Here is an 18,971-nt window from a genome sequence, read left to right on the forward strand (position 1 = left end):
GCAGAAAGCCCTGCTGCGCCCACAGCTTTCAACGTGGTGCCTTCTGGAGGTGGGCACGTCTCTGCACGGACATGCAGTGTTTACAGTCGCCAGAAGTGGGAAAAACTGGGATCTCCAAGCTCAATTTTCCTAAATATATTGGCTCAATTCCCTTGTCATCTTTACTCATCTAAAAGGGGAGCCCGTCAGTGGTGGAGGCCAGCGGGCTTTCCCAGCCCTGGCGAAAAAAGGTGCTGAAAGCAGAAGACAACATCTGAGCTGCTAAAGGATGTTTTATGAATCTGCTGGTTGCGGCTTTTAATCATAAATAAGCGAGAAAGGTATTTATTTATTTCATTCACAATTTTATATGTGCTTTAAAAAAAGCAGCATTGCTTTTACAAAATGTTAACCCAGGAAGCACACCTTGCTACGAAAAATCTCTCAATATAAAAGGCAGCATTTTAAAAAGTAAAATGCAATATAAAACAGTATAATGACAAAAACGCGCATACAGAACAGATGGAAGCTCTCCTGCAGCCCTGCCCTCCTCAGTATCTAGGAAAAAGCTCCCTCCAGATTAACCCATCGCCCCGGTTTTCATCCAGCCACTTCCCACAGGGAAATATGGTGGTCACGCCGGTCGCCAAGTTGGTGATCTCCACCCGCTCCACCAGCCAACCCGGCGCCAGACCGCTGTTGTCATGCTCAATCCGGACTTTTTTTAGCTCGCCCATGTCCAGCGTTTCCAGGTAAAACCTGTTGGTTTTGCCCCGCTCAAAGAGGTTCCTGAACTTCTGCTTCAGTGCCCGCTTTCCCGAGTCCCCGTTCAACCCGAAGATGGTGATGAACACGTTGGCATCGGTCCCTGCGCCCTTTTCAAAGCCTGTGACCACGATGGTCTCGTATTTGACTGGCACCAAGCTCCGGGCTTTGCTGGCAAAGCTCTCGGTGACCTTGGCACACTCGAAGACTTTGTAGTCCCGCCTCTTGTAACGCAGAGGGATTTTCACGTTGCACCTGAAATAATATCTGCCAAAGGAAAATTAGCAGCATGTTAATGGTGTGGACGGCCGTGTTATTGGGTGTGATCAAGGTGTTCAAGGCCAGGTTGGACGGGGCTTGGAGGAACCCGGTCTAGTGGGAGGTGTTCCTGCCCAGGGCAGAGGGTGGCACTGGATGGTCTTTAAGGTCCCTTCCAACCCAAACCACCCTGTGATTCTATGATTCTAAATGTTATGGACATTGCTTCTAAATTGCCATATATAAATGCTTCAGTCCTTTTCCACGTATGTGCTAGCACTAGATTTTCTCTCTAGAAAGACAGCCCTGATTGAACATTGCAACTGCAACGGGAAAACCCGACGTCTCTCTAGACAGCCCCAGACACCCTGCTCATGGGAGGGATGGTGTGGGCCACTTGTCACCTCTTTTGCCTGCGCAATGGCATCTCCATTTACACACCCACCGAGGCAGGACCAGCAATCAATCCTGCAGCCAACGCAGCCCAGCGCCGCTGAGTTTAACTGATCTGAGAGCAGGGTCTCATCCCTGCAGCTCTCGAAGGGAGCTCAGCCAATTATCCTCACCGACAGCACAGTAAAGGTTGGGCTAGGAAATAGGGAATAGGAAAGATGGGAGGAGGAGGTTTAAATTTCCCCCTTTCCTCGTCTAGATCAGCCAGCCCATCCTTAGCAGGCAAAAAAAAAAAAAAAAGGCATGAAGCACAGAACTGATAGGTACCAGATGCTGCAAGCCCTTGGCTCGGCAGTGCTGCCTGTGGGGATGCGCAGGGAGCACACAGCACGTCCATAAATTACCACGTACCTGGCAGCCGGCCAGAGGCTGGAGCACTCTGCTTTTAATGATGTATTTCATTTCCAATGATGCAGATCATTTCCAAGCGAGGTTTTTTTTTCCCCCCTCCTCCCTCCCTCCCTCCCTCCCTCCCTTCCCCCTTCGCCAAGCTGCAGCAGGTTTTCCTGGAGGGAGGGTAGCTGGATTGCAGCGCGTGTGCGTAAAATAAACACCTGGAGGAAGGGTTTACTGCAGCTCCAGCAGTGTTTCCAACACTTTTGACGTTTTCCGCAGCCAAAGGAAAGCACTTCTTCCCCTGGGAAGAAGCTTTGTAAATGAGAAATGCTGGTGGGAGCAAAATTTTAGTCTCAGGGACAGAAAAACTGCATGAGGGTGGGGTGGAGGGGTTGCCCGACACTGCAGTTTTATTTCCTGGGCTACGTAATATCTCATGGTCTGGAGTTATAATGGAGCGTGCCAGTTTTCAAGAGGGGAAAGAATAAAAAAGAAAAGGGGCAAGAAGAAAAAAGATGACCTTTCTGGCCCTGGGATTTGCAAGAAAAAGCTCCTAAAAGCGGCCCTTTCACATACTAAGATAAACTATTAAAAGGCAAACAGCCCAGTATAATTCACAACTACTGCTGTAGCAGTCTCATAACTCTTTTAATTTGGTCCTCGGCTAGACTGGGTGGGGTTTTTTGGAATGTTTGGGATGGGGAATACCTGGAGCAAGCGCTTGCTCTCACGGCGCAGTCCGCTCCAGTTGATGGTTTGCAGAGCAAACACCGCTGAGAAGTGCTGCATCTGCAGAGCCGGATCCCCGCTTCAGTGCAATGACAGGCTTTACCCGGATCTCCTGGCTGCCCTCTTTAATTTAATACAGCTTTAAAAAAGCTGGGGGTTTATGAGAAGACCTCTGGCCCCTTCAAAACATACTACTTGAGCAGTTTCAGCGTGCTCCCAATGAGTTTAGTGCATGGATTTGATTGCACAGCTGGACTTTTAAGGGTTCCAGGCTTTTCCCCACCAGGGGAAAAGAACATGTTTTAGTATGTAATTGACTGAGTTTTCATTCAGCAAATATTATTGTGGCTCTTCTGCTGTCTGATTAATTTGCTAGGAGAGACTCTTAGCTTCTAAAAAAACCCAACCACTTCAAGGATTTCTTCTTAAACACTCAATTGTCTCAGTTGGAACAAACTCCTTATAGTTAAATTCTTTAGCAGCAATGGAAATATCAGAGGGAAGAAAAGAAATCCGCAATGAAGTGGTAGATATTTTCTCTCAAGAGGAGTTTATTTTGCAAATGGATGATCTTCTGCGGCTCCTGCCTAGTCCCTGAGCTATCTGCCCCCTGAGTTGTGAACGTCACCCCTTCAAAAGACGGGGCTCAGACCAAAGCCTGTAGGATCTGACGTTCTCGGGGCTTTTCAGACATGTTCATTCTTCAACCATGGCAGATTTCAGTCGTATTCAAACCAGAGTAGCTGAGCTGCATGACCTTTCCAGTGGGCCTTTTGGACCACACCAGAAGGATCTCTCATCCAAACTGGTGTGAAGTGGAGGTTCAGGTTTTGTCTTACTCTCAGCTTTTTTCTCAGAGCTCTTTTTACAAGACTTACCTAAAGGCCAGTGTGTGCAGAGCATCTTACAAACCCCTTAAATTTCAGTCAGTCTAAGTATTTTCCACAAGCGGAGGCATTAATTTGTCATAGCTGCAAGACTGACCCAAGCCAACTTGTTTATAAACTTATTGGCACATGCAAATTCCCTCTCTAACAACTCAGAAATCGCACAGGCGGGTCAGGCTGGGGTGTTCTGTACCCAACACACAGCTTGGCCTTAGCTTTCAGAAAGGGAATAAGATTTGGTAAGCCTTTCCACTATTGCTTAAGTCTGAAGTGCTTCAGGAGGACGCGTGCAGAGCTGCTCAGCTTCCCCATGCCCTCCTGGAGCGGCTCCTTGCAGATGTGAAGGCACTTACTTGTTGCAAAGCTCCATCTCCGTCACAATAATCTCTTGGACGTGCCAGAAGACATCAGCTTTTGCAGATGACTTCTTCCCATCTTTTGGGCAGTGACCAACACAGATGGCTGCAATATCACCAACGTTCTTTGAAGAAAACTGAAATGTGTCTGTTGCTCCCCTACAGGAAAGAGGGAGCAGTTTCAGTTAGTACCTTGAAGGCTGGCAGTGACTTGTCTCCTACCGACATTAACTAACTTGCACATAGCCACGGAAGATAGAAGATAAGCCTTCATTTAAAGTCATTTGATTTAACCTACAACCATTCAACACAAAGTATAATTTCCATATTTAAATTTAGTATTTTCTCTGATTAAGGGTGACATTAAATTGTTGCCACTAGGACTTTCCAGGATAAACTTGAGCTGTTCCACACACAAAATCAATTTGCCTCATTATAGATAAAGCTAAAGAATGACTAATTTCCCCTCTGGCACTTACTCATTCATCCTTGACAGATACTGTATCTGTTACACATCTACCCACCATAGCTGTTTTAAATTTGCTAGTTCAGCCACCCTTCCTGAAGCTCAGCTTGGAAACAGTTTAGAGAAACAATAGGCCTCTGCCAAACCCTTGTCTGACTCCCTGTCATGTCCCCCGCGTATCTGTTAGGTTTGTCTCCTCGGACTGGTCCTTGTTCCAACCTGCCTCCAAGGATGGGCTGTGAGTGATGCTTTGGGGAGTGGTGTCTTTAACTCCACTGTAGACACCATCAGCTGAAGGTCAGGAGGAAGCTCCCCCCGATCTCTCATGAAATCTCAGCCATTCATACTAGAGTCTACATCAGCTGTCATTTCACCTTCCTTTACAGCGCCGCAAGAAAAACCTTTCCTCCCTGCAAAGCAGCAGAACATCAGCAGTGTCCACGACTTTGAAGAGGTTCCCGTCTCCTAAGGATGTGCTGTGTCCTTAAACAAAGTGGAAAACCCATCTCACATCCGGAGCACTTTGGTCCCGCATGAGAGAAGGAATCACCCCCACATTACATGGATGCGCCTCCAGCTCGTCTGCGCACGAGGCTGATATTCAGCTTTTCCCTCACGCGACAGTGATCTTTCAGCCTTACCCCCCGCCAAGATTCATCTAGAAAGTCAAATCTGAGCAGCTCTGACAACATTTAGCCTCCAACTATTTTTACTTTCTCTCTGATTCCCACTGCCAGTGAGATGCTGTAAAAGGAACTAAAAACACCTCCAGCTTCCTTCTGCTCCTCCCAGCTCAAAAATACACAGCCTCCCCAGGGGCTCGCCAGGAGCCCATTTGTATTTACTAATAGAAAAGGACACAAACACACATACACATGCATCATCTACATTTCCTTTTACCAAATGCCTTTTTCTTATAATTTTTAAACCTGCTTTGTGTCTGCCCAGCAGAAACTAATTTTACATCTTCCTTTTGAAGTTCAACAAGACCTCACAAAGTTCAACACGACCAAGTGCAAGGTCCTCCATCTGGGAGGGGCAATCCCAAGCACCGATATGGGCTGGGCAGTGACTGGCTTGAGAGCAGCCCTGAAGAAAAGGACTTGGGGGTGCTGGTGGACGAGAGGCTCAACATGAGCCCTCAGTGTGCACTAGCAGCCCAGAAAGCCAATTGTATCCTCGGCTGCATCAGGAGAAGCGTGGCCAGCAGGTCGAGGGAGGTGATTCTCCCCCTCTACTCCACTCTCGTGAGACACCACCTGGAGTACTGCCTCCAGTTCTGGAGCCCCTACTACAAGAGAGATATGGACGTGCTGGAATGTGTCCAGAGAAGGGCCACGAGGATGATCAGAGGGCTGGAGCACCTCTCCTATGAGGACAGACTGAGAGAGTTGGGGTTGTTCAGTCTGGAGAAAAGAAGGCTCCAAGGACACCTTCTAGTGGCCTACGAGGATCTTAAGGGGGCCTACAAAAAAGATGGTAAGAGACTTTTTAGGATGTTGGGTAATGGTAGAACTAGAGGGAATGGATCAAAACTAGAGACGGGTCGATTCAGACTGGACGTTAGGAAGAAGTTCTTCCCCATGAGGGTGGTGAGACACTGGAACAGGATGCCCAGAGAGGTGGTGGAAGCCCCATCCCTGGAAGTTTTTAAGGCCAGGCTGGATGGGGCTTTGAGCAACCTGATCTAGGGGGAGGTGTCCCTGGCCATGGCAGGGGGGTTGGAACTAGATGATCTTTAAGGTCCCTTCCAACCCTGACAATTCTATGATTCTATGATTCTTTTACTCCAGGTGAGAAGCCATTACGCAACTCTGTAGACCATCCTGAAGAAGAGGTGGCGTTTGTGGAAGACACACCACTGGTGGGGAGTCCCTCTAGCCCACCATGCAGTCCCACTACCTTTCAAATCTCCTTTTCTTGGAGGAGTTTTCCATAAGGAATTCTTTCGAGCGGCCCATCTTTCCTTCTAAGATGATCCAGATGTTTTCCTTTGTTTCTGCATCCTCTCTGTCGCTTGTTACTGTGACAATCTCATAGGCTTTAAAGCATAATTAACACACACGTTAAACAGAAAAGGAAGAGCAGATGGCCAGAAAAATTTCTTAATTTGGCTGTCACTTTGCTTAAAAACTCTCCTCCTAATATTTATCACAGCACACAAGAAAGCATTTGCAAAATAAGGACGGAACCACACTGAAATCTGTGGGACTTTTGATTTCTACGTGCTGTGGATTTCACGCAGGGGCAGAGTACATGAAAAATATGAGTCCTGCTCAATCAGCTAGCAGGAGTAGATGGAGCTGCTCTTGAACAAGCAGTGTCCAGCTCCCTGCTGTGCTAGGCATCCCCTTTTTAACACAGCCCAAATCCCACAGTTTTTGTGCCACCATTCCTAACAGGAATAGTGAGGGTATCCATGTACCCCTCAGGATGTGCTCGGATGCTATGGTGGCATGTAAGTACATAAAATGTTAACCGAAAGGCTGTTTTTTTGCAGGGGCAGAGTGAAATCACACTGAAGTATTGTGATTATTGACTCTCCAGGACTCTCCTGAAGAAGTTCACCATGGTGCAGGAATTCTGGAGATGCGCTTTGCATATCATCAGTGCAGTTAAATAACTCCTGCTCACCTCATTAGACACCAGTGTAATTACCTTGGACTCGGTGGAATTACCCAGAGCAGGCCCAGGGCTATGGGGTGTTAAGCTTGGCCGTCGTGGTCAGCTGGGATACTTGAGCTAGTAGCCCAGAACATGTTAAGGAGGAAGCTGGAGCAACATTACTTTGAAAGCTTTAAGGACTGAACTTATTTTCCACCTCAAAGACTCAAGCCCATTATTTCTAATGAGACCATAACCACGTGTCCTTATGGCTCACTGTTGGATTGAACCGCTGCAGATGGGCCCCTCTTAAGTTTCAACCCCAAATGAGATTTTTTGCTTCCTCATAAATCCTGATTTGTTTCTTTCTTATCACAGCATTGCACTTTTGAACTAAGGAGAATCTTAAGTAATTCAACCCTTAAAGCCTGCAAATACAAACACCAATTGCTGGGGAACCCTTAGTGGAGCAGTGTGTCAACTCTAAACTCTAAACTCTTAGTCAACTCTAAACTTACCAGTCCGTTCCTTCAGTTCCAGGATGTCATTATTGGCACAAGCCAGTTCCCTTATGAGCTGCCCATCGTCTTCACCTTTAGCCAACCAGCGATCGCACTGGAAACGAAATGTCTTGTCCATGGCGGAGTCTGTAACGTCAATATATTCCAAGTGCCAACCTGGTGCGATTCCTAGTAAAACAACCAAACAAAAAATATTTTGATATTTACACATAGCTTGGGTAAGAAGGTGAGACACCTCCCCTCGGGAGCACCCGGCTGGTGCTAGAAAATATATGCTTCAGATAATGTCACCAGTGAACACGATGTTGTTCTGATACCAAAAGCAATGATGACCTGCTAAAGACCATAATCTGATCCCTCTTCTAGAGTCAGGCCATGCTTTTCAGGGACTCGCTGGCTTTTGACCAGATATAAGGAAGTTGGAGCGTGGTCCCAGATAAGCCAGATTTCAAGCTCTCTGGGCAAGGGGCCACCTCTTGTCCTTGCCCAGCACTTCACGCAAAATGGGGCTGCTGCAATACCAGTAACAGCAGCAGTGCGCAGGGAGAGATGGGTCTGGAGTGCCCCCTCTCAACACACCAACGCAGGGACTGTCCCAGAGAAGCACTGGGCTTAGGGACAACAAACCCTTGTTATTAAACAAGACACAGCCGTGTATGCATGGTTTGTGGGTGTCCATCTTGGGAGTGCTAGTGGACGACCAGCTGTGGGGTTTAATGTCTTTCTCTATGGCCCCCCAAACCCTTCATATTTGGATTTGAAGGTCAGAAGGTACATTGCAACTTGCTCTTTTGACCCTGCCAGCAAGGAAATTACCTATGTTAGCCTGATCTTGCCAAGCAACCACAGTGAATTCACTAATGCTGCAACTGGCCATGAACGCAGGACAGACTAAAGGATGGATGCTCTGTCAGGGACCACCAAATCACCTAACTTATGTCTTTGACCCTTCTGAGGAGTCATAGCTTCCTTATAGTTTTCTACTTCCTTTCATTTTTTTTATTTTCCCCAGTGGAAAAACAACTTGAAAATGAAGAAAGGGGCATTTGGGAACATTTTCCTGATCTCTGTTGAAATAGAAGAAGCCCTTGTTGAGCTTGGGTGGACAGAAGGTTCTGGCAGTTCTACTTACAAGTGCTCTTATTAGTCAAACAGAGAAAGGTTGTGTTCATGATGAGAGATCTCTGCTGACTTATTTACATCCCAGAGACACTAAACAGCTCTTGCGCTTCCAAGAATTCACTGCCATGTGCTTACTTCCTTAGTTTGCAAATATTAATCTTCTTTAGCCCTGAAAAGAAAATGATGGCACCTTTTCGAGTTATGTCAACAAGTCACCCTGCTCCTGTGGACTGCGATCCCTCCACACCATGTGTTGGTAGCTCTCTAACAGCCTCACAGCCATTCTTGTTTTGTACTTTGGCTTCCTGAACCTTCTTCAGGCTAGGAAATCACCTGCTACAAAGCACAGACCTCAACCAAAGACACCACTTGCCCCTTAAATTCCAATTTAGGAGTCACAGAACTGCAAAATCGTTGTGGCTGAAAGACACCTCTGGAGACCTCCTAGTCCAACCCCCTGCTTAGAACAAGGTCAGCTAAAGCAGGTTTCTCAGGGCTGTGACCACTCAGGTTTTGATTATGTCCAAGGATGGACACTCCACGACTTCTCTTGGTAACCTGTGCCAGTGTTTGATTATCTGTGCAGAGAAAAAAGCTTATTTCTTGGGTTTAAATGTAATTTCCTGTATTTCAATTTGTGCCCATTGCCTCTTGTCTTATCACTGGGCACTGCTGAGGAGAGTCTGGCTCCATCTTCTTTATTCCCCCCATCAGATACTTGTACACATCAAGAAAATCCCCCTGAGCGTTGTCTTCTCCAAGGTGAACAGTCACAGCTCTCTCAGCCACTCCTCATACAACAGATGCTCCAATTCATTAGCCATCTTTGAGGCCCTTCTCCAGTACGTTCGTGTCTCTCTTGAACTGGGAGGACAGTGCCATGTGTCAGTGACAAGACCTGTGCAGGACCCAGGCAGGGGAGTTGGATGCACCACCCAAACATGTAAGACCTTCTCCAGGCTCCAGCAGCATAAGAAGGGTATGAAGGGGTTTTGGGCATGAGCTGGTGTGCCATGCCCTCATAGATCCTCACCAGTTTATTGCCTCCTGGGCAGATCTTATCAAGTTCCTCAGGCTCCCACCGCTCTCTAACTGGGGCAACTCGCTCTTCGGTGCTGTTTGGAAATTTATTCTAAACATGTTGGCAGTGTCAGCCGTTAATCTTTTTGGCAGGCTCATTTCCATTTAAGTTCAATGAACGTCTCTGCAGCATATTCAGGGGGCTGCTCCGCTTCCATCAAAACTTTAGTTAAAAAAGTACAGGATGAAAGAAAGAAAACTTCCCATCCTTCTCCAGTGAGAGTGACCAATGTGTGCAGACAGGATAGAATAAACTGGTGATCTTAGTCCTGTTGACAGCAGTGAACAGCATGACTGGGACAGGATCAGAGCTAAGCGGTGGTATGAGGAGAGAAACTGAGTGAGACGCAGCCTCACTCCCTCTTCTCCTCCCTCTTTTCTGGCCTGGTCCCACCAGCCGCTCACCAGGAGAGCTGCTGCAAAAAATCTGCTTTTTCATTACAGGGAGAGATGGGCCAGGGCTGATTTTCCAGCACGTGTTGGAGTTGAAGGCCAAGCAAGCACAAATTGCAGCTTTTCCTGGTGTTTCCTGCAAAAGGTGCATTTATCAGCTCTGGGCTATTTAAAGACCAAGCTCTGGGCTCTGTCAGGGGCTCAACGCGGGAAAGCAAATACCAACAGGGTGTCCCTTTACAGCACAAGGGTACCTGAAATCAAGGAGATGGCTGGTCGCTCTTAAAAAAGCATTGCTACAGCCTCAAAGCATCCTCCTGCCTGCTTTAAGGAAAAAAATAGTTCTCCTCCCCCTCACTAGAATCGGTCTATCCTTTTTCCTGTTTTTCTTCATGATGATTAGCAATTTAAACTAGACTGGGAACCCTGGAAGCTGTAGGAGTATCCTCTATTGCTTTTCATTTCTCGAGATAAATGATTCACCCCAGGTGAACGGTTATGTGCAGAGCAGCACATCTTCCTGCCCTGTCCATGCCCCCCAGTGCCAGGAGTGGTGTCACACCAAGGCTTTCACTGCCACAGCATTAAACTCTCTGTAAAAGCTGATATGGAATGATTGATGGATGAAATGGATGATGGATGGATGGATGGATGGATGGATGGCATGGAAGGATTGGTTTGGGGCTGAAGAAAGACAAAGTATTGGTTTTCTCTTGTTTCAGTTTGGGAAAAGATATATTTAATATCTTTTTGCATTGATCTAGACAAAAGCACAAAGCCCAGTTATGCACAGAGCCTAAATATGAGACTTTCCCTCCACTGAGCTGGCTTTGTGTGCCATGGGGGCCCATCAGCGGATGGAGAAAGAAGAAACTGTGTTTGCAGAATCCCTTTTCAGGTCATGAAATCCTGGTTTCGGGATATTACCCTGTTTCCACCTTCTGTTCCTGTGCAGCTTTTTCAGAGCAATGGTCTCAGAGATGTTACAGCACCTAAGAAACATCAGGAAAGGAAACTACATCCCATACAGATGTAACACCAGAGTCATCAAATCCTCAGCACAAGCCGGTTTATGGAGTGGACATCAGTGAAGGAAGAGGAATCACAGAAGTGGTGGGGATGTAGCAGGGTGGAAGGACTTTCCTAGGTCCTGTCCACTGCTCACGGAACCTGGCCATGCTGGAGGATCTCTGCAGGGATGGCTCACCAGCCTTTTCCCTGGATGCTGTTGGATGGTGGACCCTGGTCCACTGTGAAAGCCACAGCTGCTCCATCATTTAACTTTCATTGCCTGCCGAAGAGCCAGAGCAGATCTGTCTGTATCTCTGGCACCCTGACCAACAGCACCAGGAGAACAAGGGCTTAGGCACAAATCAGCTACACAAATGCCTTGGAGGGCATCATGGGCTTTCCTGCAGTGTAGTGTACAAACCAGGACCACTACATTTGTCTCCGTTACTCTTTTGGGGCAGAAGGGAAGAAATAGCGCATATCATAGAATCATAGAAAGGTTCGGGTTGGAAAGGACCTTAAAGATCATCTCGTTCCAACCCCCCTGCCATGGGCAGGATATCTGAGCCGTCCTTGCTTGATTATGCAGGTCTCGGTCTTCAAAATGGTTTGCCCGCCACTGTGCCTTTGTGGAAGATCCCTTATCACCATAACAAGTGTTCAACGTTTGTAACAAAAGGTACTTCGCTCCGAGCCTGGTTTGCTGCCGCTGAAATCCCCATCAGCAAACCTGCCCTAATAAAACCCGTGGCTGTGCCATGTAGGCTCCTTAATGGTCCGCAGCTGGAAGTGACATTTTCAATAGCGTGCAAAACATTTCAAATGTAATTAGAGGAGAAGAGCTTTGGGGAAAACAGAATCACTTTGCTTGCTTGACTCTGGCAGTTGTATAATTTAGTGTCGTGTAGGGAAATGTATTCTCTTCCCCAAGTGTCCTTATCCAAAAGAGCAGTTATTTATCCCATTTATCCTCTTTTCCAAAAGGGCTGAAGCTGACAACTGGGTGATGCTGGGCGAGGACCCTCTATGTCTGTCTGCAAGGTCTTCATAGGATCATTTTCCCCTTTTCCCAGGCGATGCTAAAAGTCTGTGCTTTCCTGACATTGGACAGACAGGTTGGAGTGTAAGCTCCTTGTCATGTATCTCTGCAGTGATTAGCACAATCGAGTCTGACTTCAGAAGCGGTAGATGTGACACAGATAATGAAGTTACTGCTTCATTTAACTAAAACCCCAATCTGCAGCACAAAAATTTCCCTTAGCCCCTCTTGGGAACAGCCACCGCTTGCCCCAGCCTATATTCACCCCTAAAATATTAAGCTGTTCTGACGCATGTGGAAACGTGGGAGGATGGGAGAAAAAGAACGAGAACGAACCGAGTCTGGTGGGTTCTCAACTCACCCACCGGGCACCTGGTCACTGACCTTGGTCTAGTGAATATTAGCTGTTCCTTGCAAAGCGAGAGCTGGTGGGATCCAATCCCTGCTGGCAGAACCACACCCAGGCTTGGATGAGCACACGTCCATGGAAGTTTAAACCGTCTCCACTCTCCAGCCATATTAATCGATTTTCCTTTCTACCCCTTGTCTATCTGCAGCAGATCTTCTTTGGTTTGGTTTTGAAAACGGTTGATGCCTGATCAGGGATAACAGTGGTCATTACTGGTGCTTATGTTCCCACGGGAATAAAAGAAGAATCCCGCTCAGGCCATTGACTGCTGAGGGGCCAGTGAAGAATTGCTGCTGCCCAGCCATTCACAACCATCACCCAGCGCTGATCAGCACCCTAATTGCATATTTATTTTTTTTCTTATCACGTTTTCTGAAACATAAAGTAATGACCATTGCAAAGACAGTTCATCAGCCTTGTGTCTTCTGACATTACTTATCCCCTGCCTGGTTAGACTATCATCCATCCCTAAACCCCACCGCATGAGACATCACCCAGAAAGTGGTGGGAGTTTTGATAGCAGCTTCAGATTGCTAGAAACGGAGCGTTAATTGTGAGGTGTTAAAATTGTAGCATCTAGCTTTGCATCAGTACATCTCAAAACACTTTAAGAAGGTGAATAATTTTTATCCCTAATTTACATAATTGAAAATGAGGTACGGGGATGTGATTTACGCAAGGTCATTCAGCAAGCCAGTGGCAGAATAAAAATAGATCCATTTTGTATATCTCTCCTTTAGGATCATGTTAGTTCACACCGCAACCTTTCTCATCAGAGCAGACAGGCAATGCAAAACCTCTCACAACCTTTGACAAAGGAAAAGCTTAGCACTTGGGACAGTTTTAGAAAATGGGTCTCCTGCCCCCCCCCCCACCCCCCTCCGTTGGCTATGCAACTTGCTCAGCCCAGGATTTGACTCGGATCAAAACCACCCCTAAATTACTCTCAGACGAAAAATCCCACTCCCATATCTTACAGATATACTACTCCTGTGCAAAACCACTTCACAGCTCAGAGTGAAGATATAGCAGTTTCTCAGATGATATTCTTGCGATTGAAGCACATTTTATGTTTTAGTGAGGCACACTTCATGCAAAAGCATTTAACAAGGGTGCAGGATAATTTGTCCCCAAGAGGAGCAAAGGAGGCTTGTAGAAAAGAGAAGCTTTTACGGAATCAATAATTATACAGCTACATCTGGCCTTTTGGGCTCTTTCTACTCTGTAATGAAGGGTCTGCAGTTACAGGAGATTGGGAGGAAATGAATGACCTGCGCAACGTAAACACTCAAGTCTTCACCTTCTCTCCAAGTCTGATGTTTTGTTTGCTTACATCTTTTCTTTTTTCTACTTTATGTCAGCTCTGGACTGTGAGATCTTTGCTGCGTCTTCTGCTTGTGCTGTAATGCCTGTAGCTCATCTTTGTGATAGGACGCGTGAAACAGGATGATACCATGGATACTAATTTGTTTTTTATCATAAATCTGTGAAGGTAGCGTAAGTGTTTCTTCCTGGCTCTTCTGCTATTCTCATTATGGAGTTGTTTTCCAAAACCAATAGTTGGCTTCTATTGCTCATCCTGGAGGGTTGTTACCCATGTTGGCTCTTTTAATGCTGTATTTAGTGCTTTACACAAAGTGAAGATACTTGGAACAGATTGTGATGCTTATCACCCGCAGCAGACCCCATAAGTCAACTGCTCAGACTGGGGTCGCTTGGCTTGTTCAGTTTAGAGAAGAGAAGGTGCCCTCATCGCAGTCTACAACTTCCTCACCAGGGGCAGCGGAGGGGAGGGTGCTGATCTCCTCTCTCTGGTGACCAGCTGTAGGACATGAGGAAACGGAATGAAGCTGCGTTACGGGAAAGTACATATTGGACATTAGGAAAAGGTTCTTCACTGAGAAGGTGGTCAGTCACTGGAACAAGCTTCCCCAGGGAAGCGGTCATGGCACCAAGCCTGTCAGAGTTCAAGAGGCATCTGGACAATGCTCTTAGTTGTATGGTTTAGTTTTATGTAGTCCTGAGAGGTGCAAGGGAGTTGGACTCAATGATCCTTATGGGTTCCTTCCAACTCAAGATATTCTGTGATTCTATGACTCTGTAACTGTTGAGCATAAGGAAGAAACCTGCCATTGAAGAGAGAGGAAAATGCATGGCATGTGAGGAGGGCTCTGCAGGCTGGTGCTGGGATCTCCTGAGGGCCTGAAGCCAGATTTGGGCAATCTGAAGGACTAAGGAGCCACGGTGCAGTTGCTGGCATGCTACACCGGTCTGCAGCTTGCATGCCCATTTGTGCTTTATCTAAGGTGTTGACTTCAGTCCACCCAGAAAGATGCAGGAGTTGACGTTGTCTTCCTCTGTACTGAGCCACCAACAAAAACAGGGGGGATGATGGACTCTCCTCTCCTTGGTCAGTTTTACACATCTATTTCTCTTTCTCTCACTTTTTATTTAAAGCAGAAACTATTCAACAAATCTGCCCCACGGATCAACAGAGTTTATGAGGCAACAGTCAAGTGCAGAGAAGAGGGCTTAGAAAAGCCCTTCTCAAGTCTGATAGGTGAACAAATCCTTACAAAGGGCTAAAATGGCAGATCTTTAGGGTTTTTTAACAATTTATGGCCTACAAGTGCCCAAAAGGCTGGAATCATGCCTGCGACTTGCAGAAACATATCTCTGGAAAAGCTGTGTGCTGCAAGTTCAAGGCTTGCGCAATTTAAGATCTGATCTAAGATATTGCTCCTTAAAAAGGTAGTTCATTCAGAGAAAGGAAAGGAAAAACAAGGGTATAGTAAAGTTTTTGACTTGGGTCCGGATCAAGAAAGAGGAATAAAATACTTTCTCCACTGGAAGAGCCACCCATAAGGAGTCAGTGGGGCAGTTAGGCTACTTAAAACTCAATTAGACAATGTCATAGCAGTTGGTGTAATTGAGAGAAGGGCCCTAATGAGGCAACGAAGAAGTTGGGCTGAATAACCTTGTTATTTACTTCTGTCTTTGCTCCTATAATAACACAGAGAAGTCTAGTTTATCCATAATTAGACTCTTCCTGGCTCCCTTTGGCTGATGGCAACTGAGATAATCAAGAATCTGAAATTAATGACTTTAGAAAGATTGCTTATCATCCGGGTTCAAATCTACTCAGGCAGACGAGGGAGCTAAATCCAGATTTCCCATATCTCCTTGTTGCAAGGAGAAAAAGGCAACTACAATTAAAAAAAAAAAAAGGAAAAAAAAGCTTTCTCTAGGTAAATAATTCCATTACTGAGATACTGAGAAACTTTAAGCCATTCTTCCAGAATGGTGATTTAGTCCTTAAACCAGAGAAAAAAATTGAGGCCTATATTTAGAAAGCCAGCATTTCTACAGACCTACAGATACTGATCTTGCATAAATGTAGAAGTAAATGAACTGAGATATGAGAAAATACATAGTGCCTATCTTAGATGAGGACCTGGGGAGTCTGGAAACGATTAAATTTGCTCAGGGAGTCTAAATATATTAGGTCGAAGATCAGTATCTTAAAGTAAACAGGGACAAGATAAAAAGGCATGCGGCAAAACTTAAAACTAAATTTCATTCACAGCAATTCATTGTTACCAGACTCTTGCTGGTGAGCTCTAAACATCTGAAATATCATGAACAAATTCCTTGAAATCGCAGTTGCGTAGTCTTTAAACTGCCTGTTTTCAAATGAGCACCGACTTCCTCCATAATCAATTTTACTGAAGTCAGAGGAATTAAATGGGGGCTTCATTCCTCCTTTATACCTCATACAGAGATGCCACTCAGCAATTTTTGTGGGGAAAATGTCATTTAAAAGCACTAAAGTGGGACTATAAAACTGACATGCTTTTCCAGAGGAGGCAAATGCTGTGTGTTTGCAATTTAAAGACCTTCTGACAGTCTTTGCCATTGCAATTACTGCCTCTTCAACTCTGAACACCCCACTGCAGTCACATTTCAGTGAAAGGATAAACAAAAGTGGGATGTGAACTGGGAGCGATCCACCAGCAGCAAAACTTCACCGACGGGGATGGATGCTGAGTTGGGCTTCACGGCAAGTTGCCACCTGGGGCAAGCCATTTAAATGCATTTTATCCTGAAACAGGGGTGGGTTTGTTGACTTCTTGCTAGGACCAGGTGATGTCTGAATGGAAAGGAAGCCCTGCGATGGCTAGTAGTTCCCTTAACTAGCCCATAGGTGCTAAAAGCACCTAATGCGAGTCAAAACAGGCTGATGCCGTCATTGAGGCTACTTATTAAGAAAATTAGGAAAAGAACATCAACCATGTTCCAAGAATTCAAGTGAGGAGCAATGGGGTAGGCCAGTGTGAGGTAGAGTCTTCCACAGACCATTGGCAGAGAACCATTTAGTCCAAAAAAGAAAAAAAAACTAAGGAAAGAACGATCAACATCTGGTGCCCCAAAGTAACGGTAAATACAAGCACATTTTTATTTAATACCCAAAGTCCCCCAAGCATCTGACAAAAACCATGCACGACCCTTGACCCCTGACCCCACTACTCCTTTCCAAAAAATAGAGCCAGGAATTTCTAACCAGTGGCACAGCCAATTTATATAAATTATATAGAGAGCGCAGGCATATATGCAAAGGCTAGCTATAGCCTGGGATCCCAGCAGTAATAAATACTCTACCCACCCAACAAACTGTCAGGCTGCATTGTGTGAAGTTTGAGATAGGATATGCCTTTCACATGACTAATGCAAGAACAATGAAGACAACATATGTTATGATTTAAACTGCAGTTGTCCTTCCTCCTGGGGGGAAAACCAAGTACATTTTTGCTGAACAAAACCTGAGCACGTTGTGTGTCCAAGGCTTAACCCTGCAGTCAGCTAGGTCTGGCAAAAGCCCTATTATTTATACATGGAAACCAGTGATATTCAGGAAATAAGGAAAGAGAATATGAGGTTGCAATGTGTATGTATATTCATAAATAGGAAGTACTTTTTCAGGTTCTGGGCACATGGTTTACTATTTTAGATGACTTGTGGTAGCTATCTGTGTACATGCTCTTAGCCCCCAGCAAATTTAAACTAATTGAGCCTTTTTTACTGCTTAGCCTAAGGCTAAACTCTGTTCCTTCCCTTTGCCACTAACCAACAGCATGCAGACAGCAATTACCATAACTCAGTTGCAACGCGGTAACTCCCCAACCTGTATCAACAACATCATCAGTGGCACGGAGAAGGTGAACCAGGATCACTTGTGCAAGAAGGAAAAGGCCGCAAAACCACCTAGATTAACAGGGTTCGCTTGCCATGCACCAATGAGCAGACCCATGGGACTCATTGCCACGGGATGCCGTGGGTGCTAAACGTCTCCTGGAGAGTTTGGACCAGCACTTGAATGAGAAAATTCACTGCGAATTACTTAACGGGCAAAAATTATACCCAGTTCAGGAGATGCCCCGAGCAAGATACCCATAGCAAGATGCAGAGGATTGGGGAAGGATTACACACGCCTGCTCAGTTCCTCCTCTCCCTCGGGCACCCAATGATGCTGCTGTTGGAAACAGCTGCTGGGCTGGACAGACCCTCGGTCTGACCCAGTTCTCATCATCCTACATCCCAGCCTGTTCACGTGCCTGAACCCTAAGGATCAGCTCCGATCTGGTGGGTGGTTTTCGTTCTGTTAGCATGACCGGGGAGCCACAATGCCCCTTGAGGAAAATGTTCTTTTCGTAGAGGTTTTAGCTGGTAATATATTTGAAAACAAATCTGCAAGTCCACGTTGATTTCTTGCTGCTCTCAGAAGGACACCTGAACCACCCTTCTAACTGCAGAGATGCCTGTTTGCTGAGCTAAAGCTCTAGTGGGTATTTTGATAGCCCTTTCCATTTCGGCATCTACACGGCAGATTCAAAGAATAAGTGTTTTGGCAACTAAAATCAGGTAAAAGCAGCTCCCTTACCGCATTCAGCACTGGCTATATAACACGATATTACAGAGGTTAATCAACTAAATTGTCCTGTGTTGTACAAGCGATAAATACAAGCCCAAAGCTTGCAGTGGCTGGGAATAAACAATCATGTTAGGTGGATGGTTGCATTTCCCATATTTCACAACAGGCAGAGGCTACAGTAAGATTTCTTTTGTTTTCTTTAAAAATAAAAATAAGAAGGCCAACTTCCAGTGGGAGAGTCTGACCCAGAGGTAGAGTCTTTCATTAATATTGCATGAGATGCAGCCTTCCCCAGCTGCCACAACTGGGAGAAATCAAGATGACGAAGGCCAGGACGTGTCCACGCTGACATATAACGCCAGCTCAGCCATAAACTCAGTACAACCAGGTGACCACTGGGTAGTCCTGTTGCCATTCCTCCCAGGACTTCAATAGAATCATAGAATCATAGAATCATTTAGGTTGGAAAAGACCCTTGGGGTCATCGAGTCCAACCATCAACTCCACTCTACAAAGTTCTCCCTTACATCATATCCCTTAACACCACATCTAAACGAGTCTTAAACACATCCAGGGATGGTGACTCCACCACCTCCCTGGGCAGCCTATTCCAGTGTCTGACTACTCTTTCTGT

General features: G+C 45.9%; 1 protein-coding gene across 5 annotated transcripts in view; it reads right to left on the minus strand.

The window, feature by feature from the left end:
- Positions 1–404: 404 nt before the first annotated feature.
- LOC134508882 (lipoxygenase homology domain-containing protein 1-like) overlaps positions 405–18,971 on the minus strand; it is a 73,465-nt gene continuing 54,898 nt past the window's right edge. For all 5 annotated transcript variants that reach the window (XM_063321028.1, XM_063321030.1, XM_063321029.1 and 2 more), the window contains 4 exons: positions 7,352–7,522; positions 6,132–6,270; positions 3,761–3,922; positions 405–1,011 (listed from right to left, as the gene is read on the minus strand). In XM_063321028.1, the coding sequence (XP_063177098.1) occupies positions 531–1,011; positions 3,761–3,922; positions 6,132–6,270; positions 7,352–7,522 (953 nt within the window). In that variant the 3' untranslated portion in view covers positions 405–530. The remainder of the gene's footprint in view (positions 1,012–3,760; positions 3,923–6,131; positions 6,271–7,351; positions 7,523–18,971) is intronic.

Source organism: Chroicocephalus ridibundus, chromosome Z, assembly GCF_963924245.1.
Source record: "Chroicocephalus ridibundus chromosome Z, bChrRid1.1, whole genome shotgun sequence".
Lineage (NCBI taxonomy): Eukaryota > Metazoa > Chordata > Aves > Charadriiformes > Laridae > Chroicocephalus > Chroicocephalus ridibundus.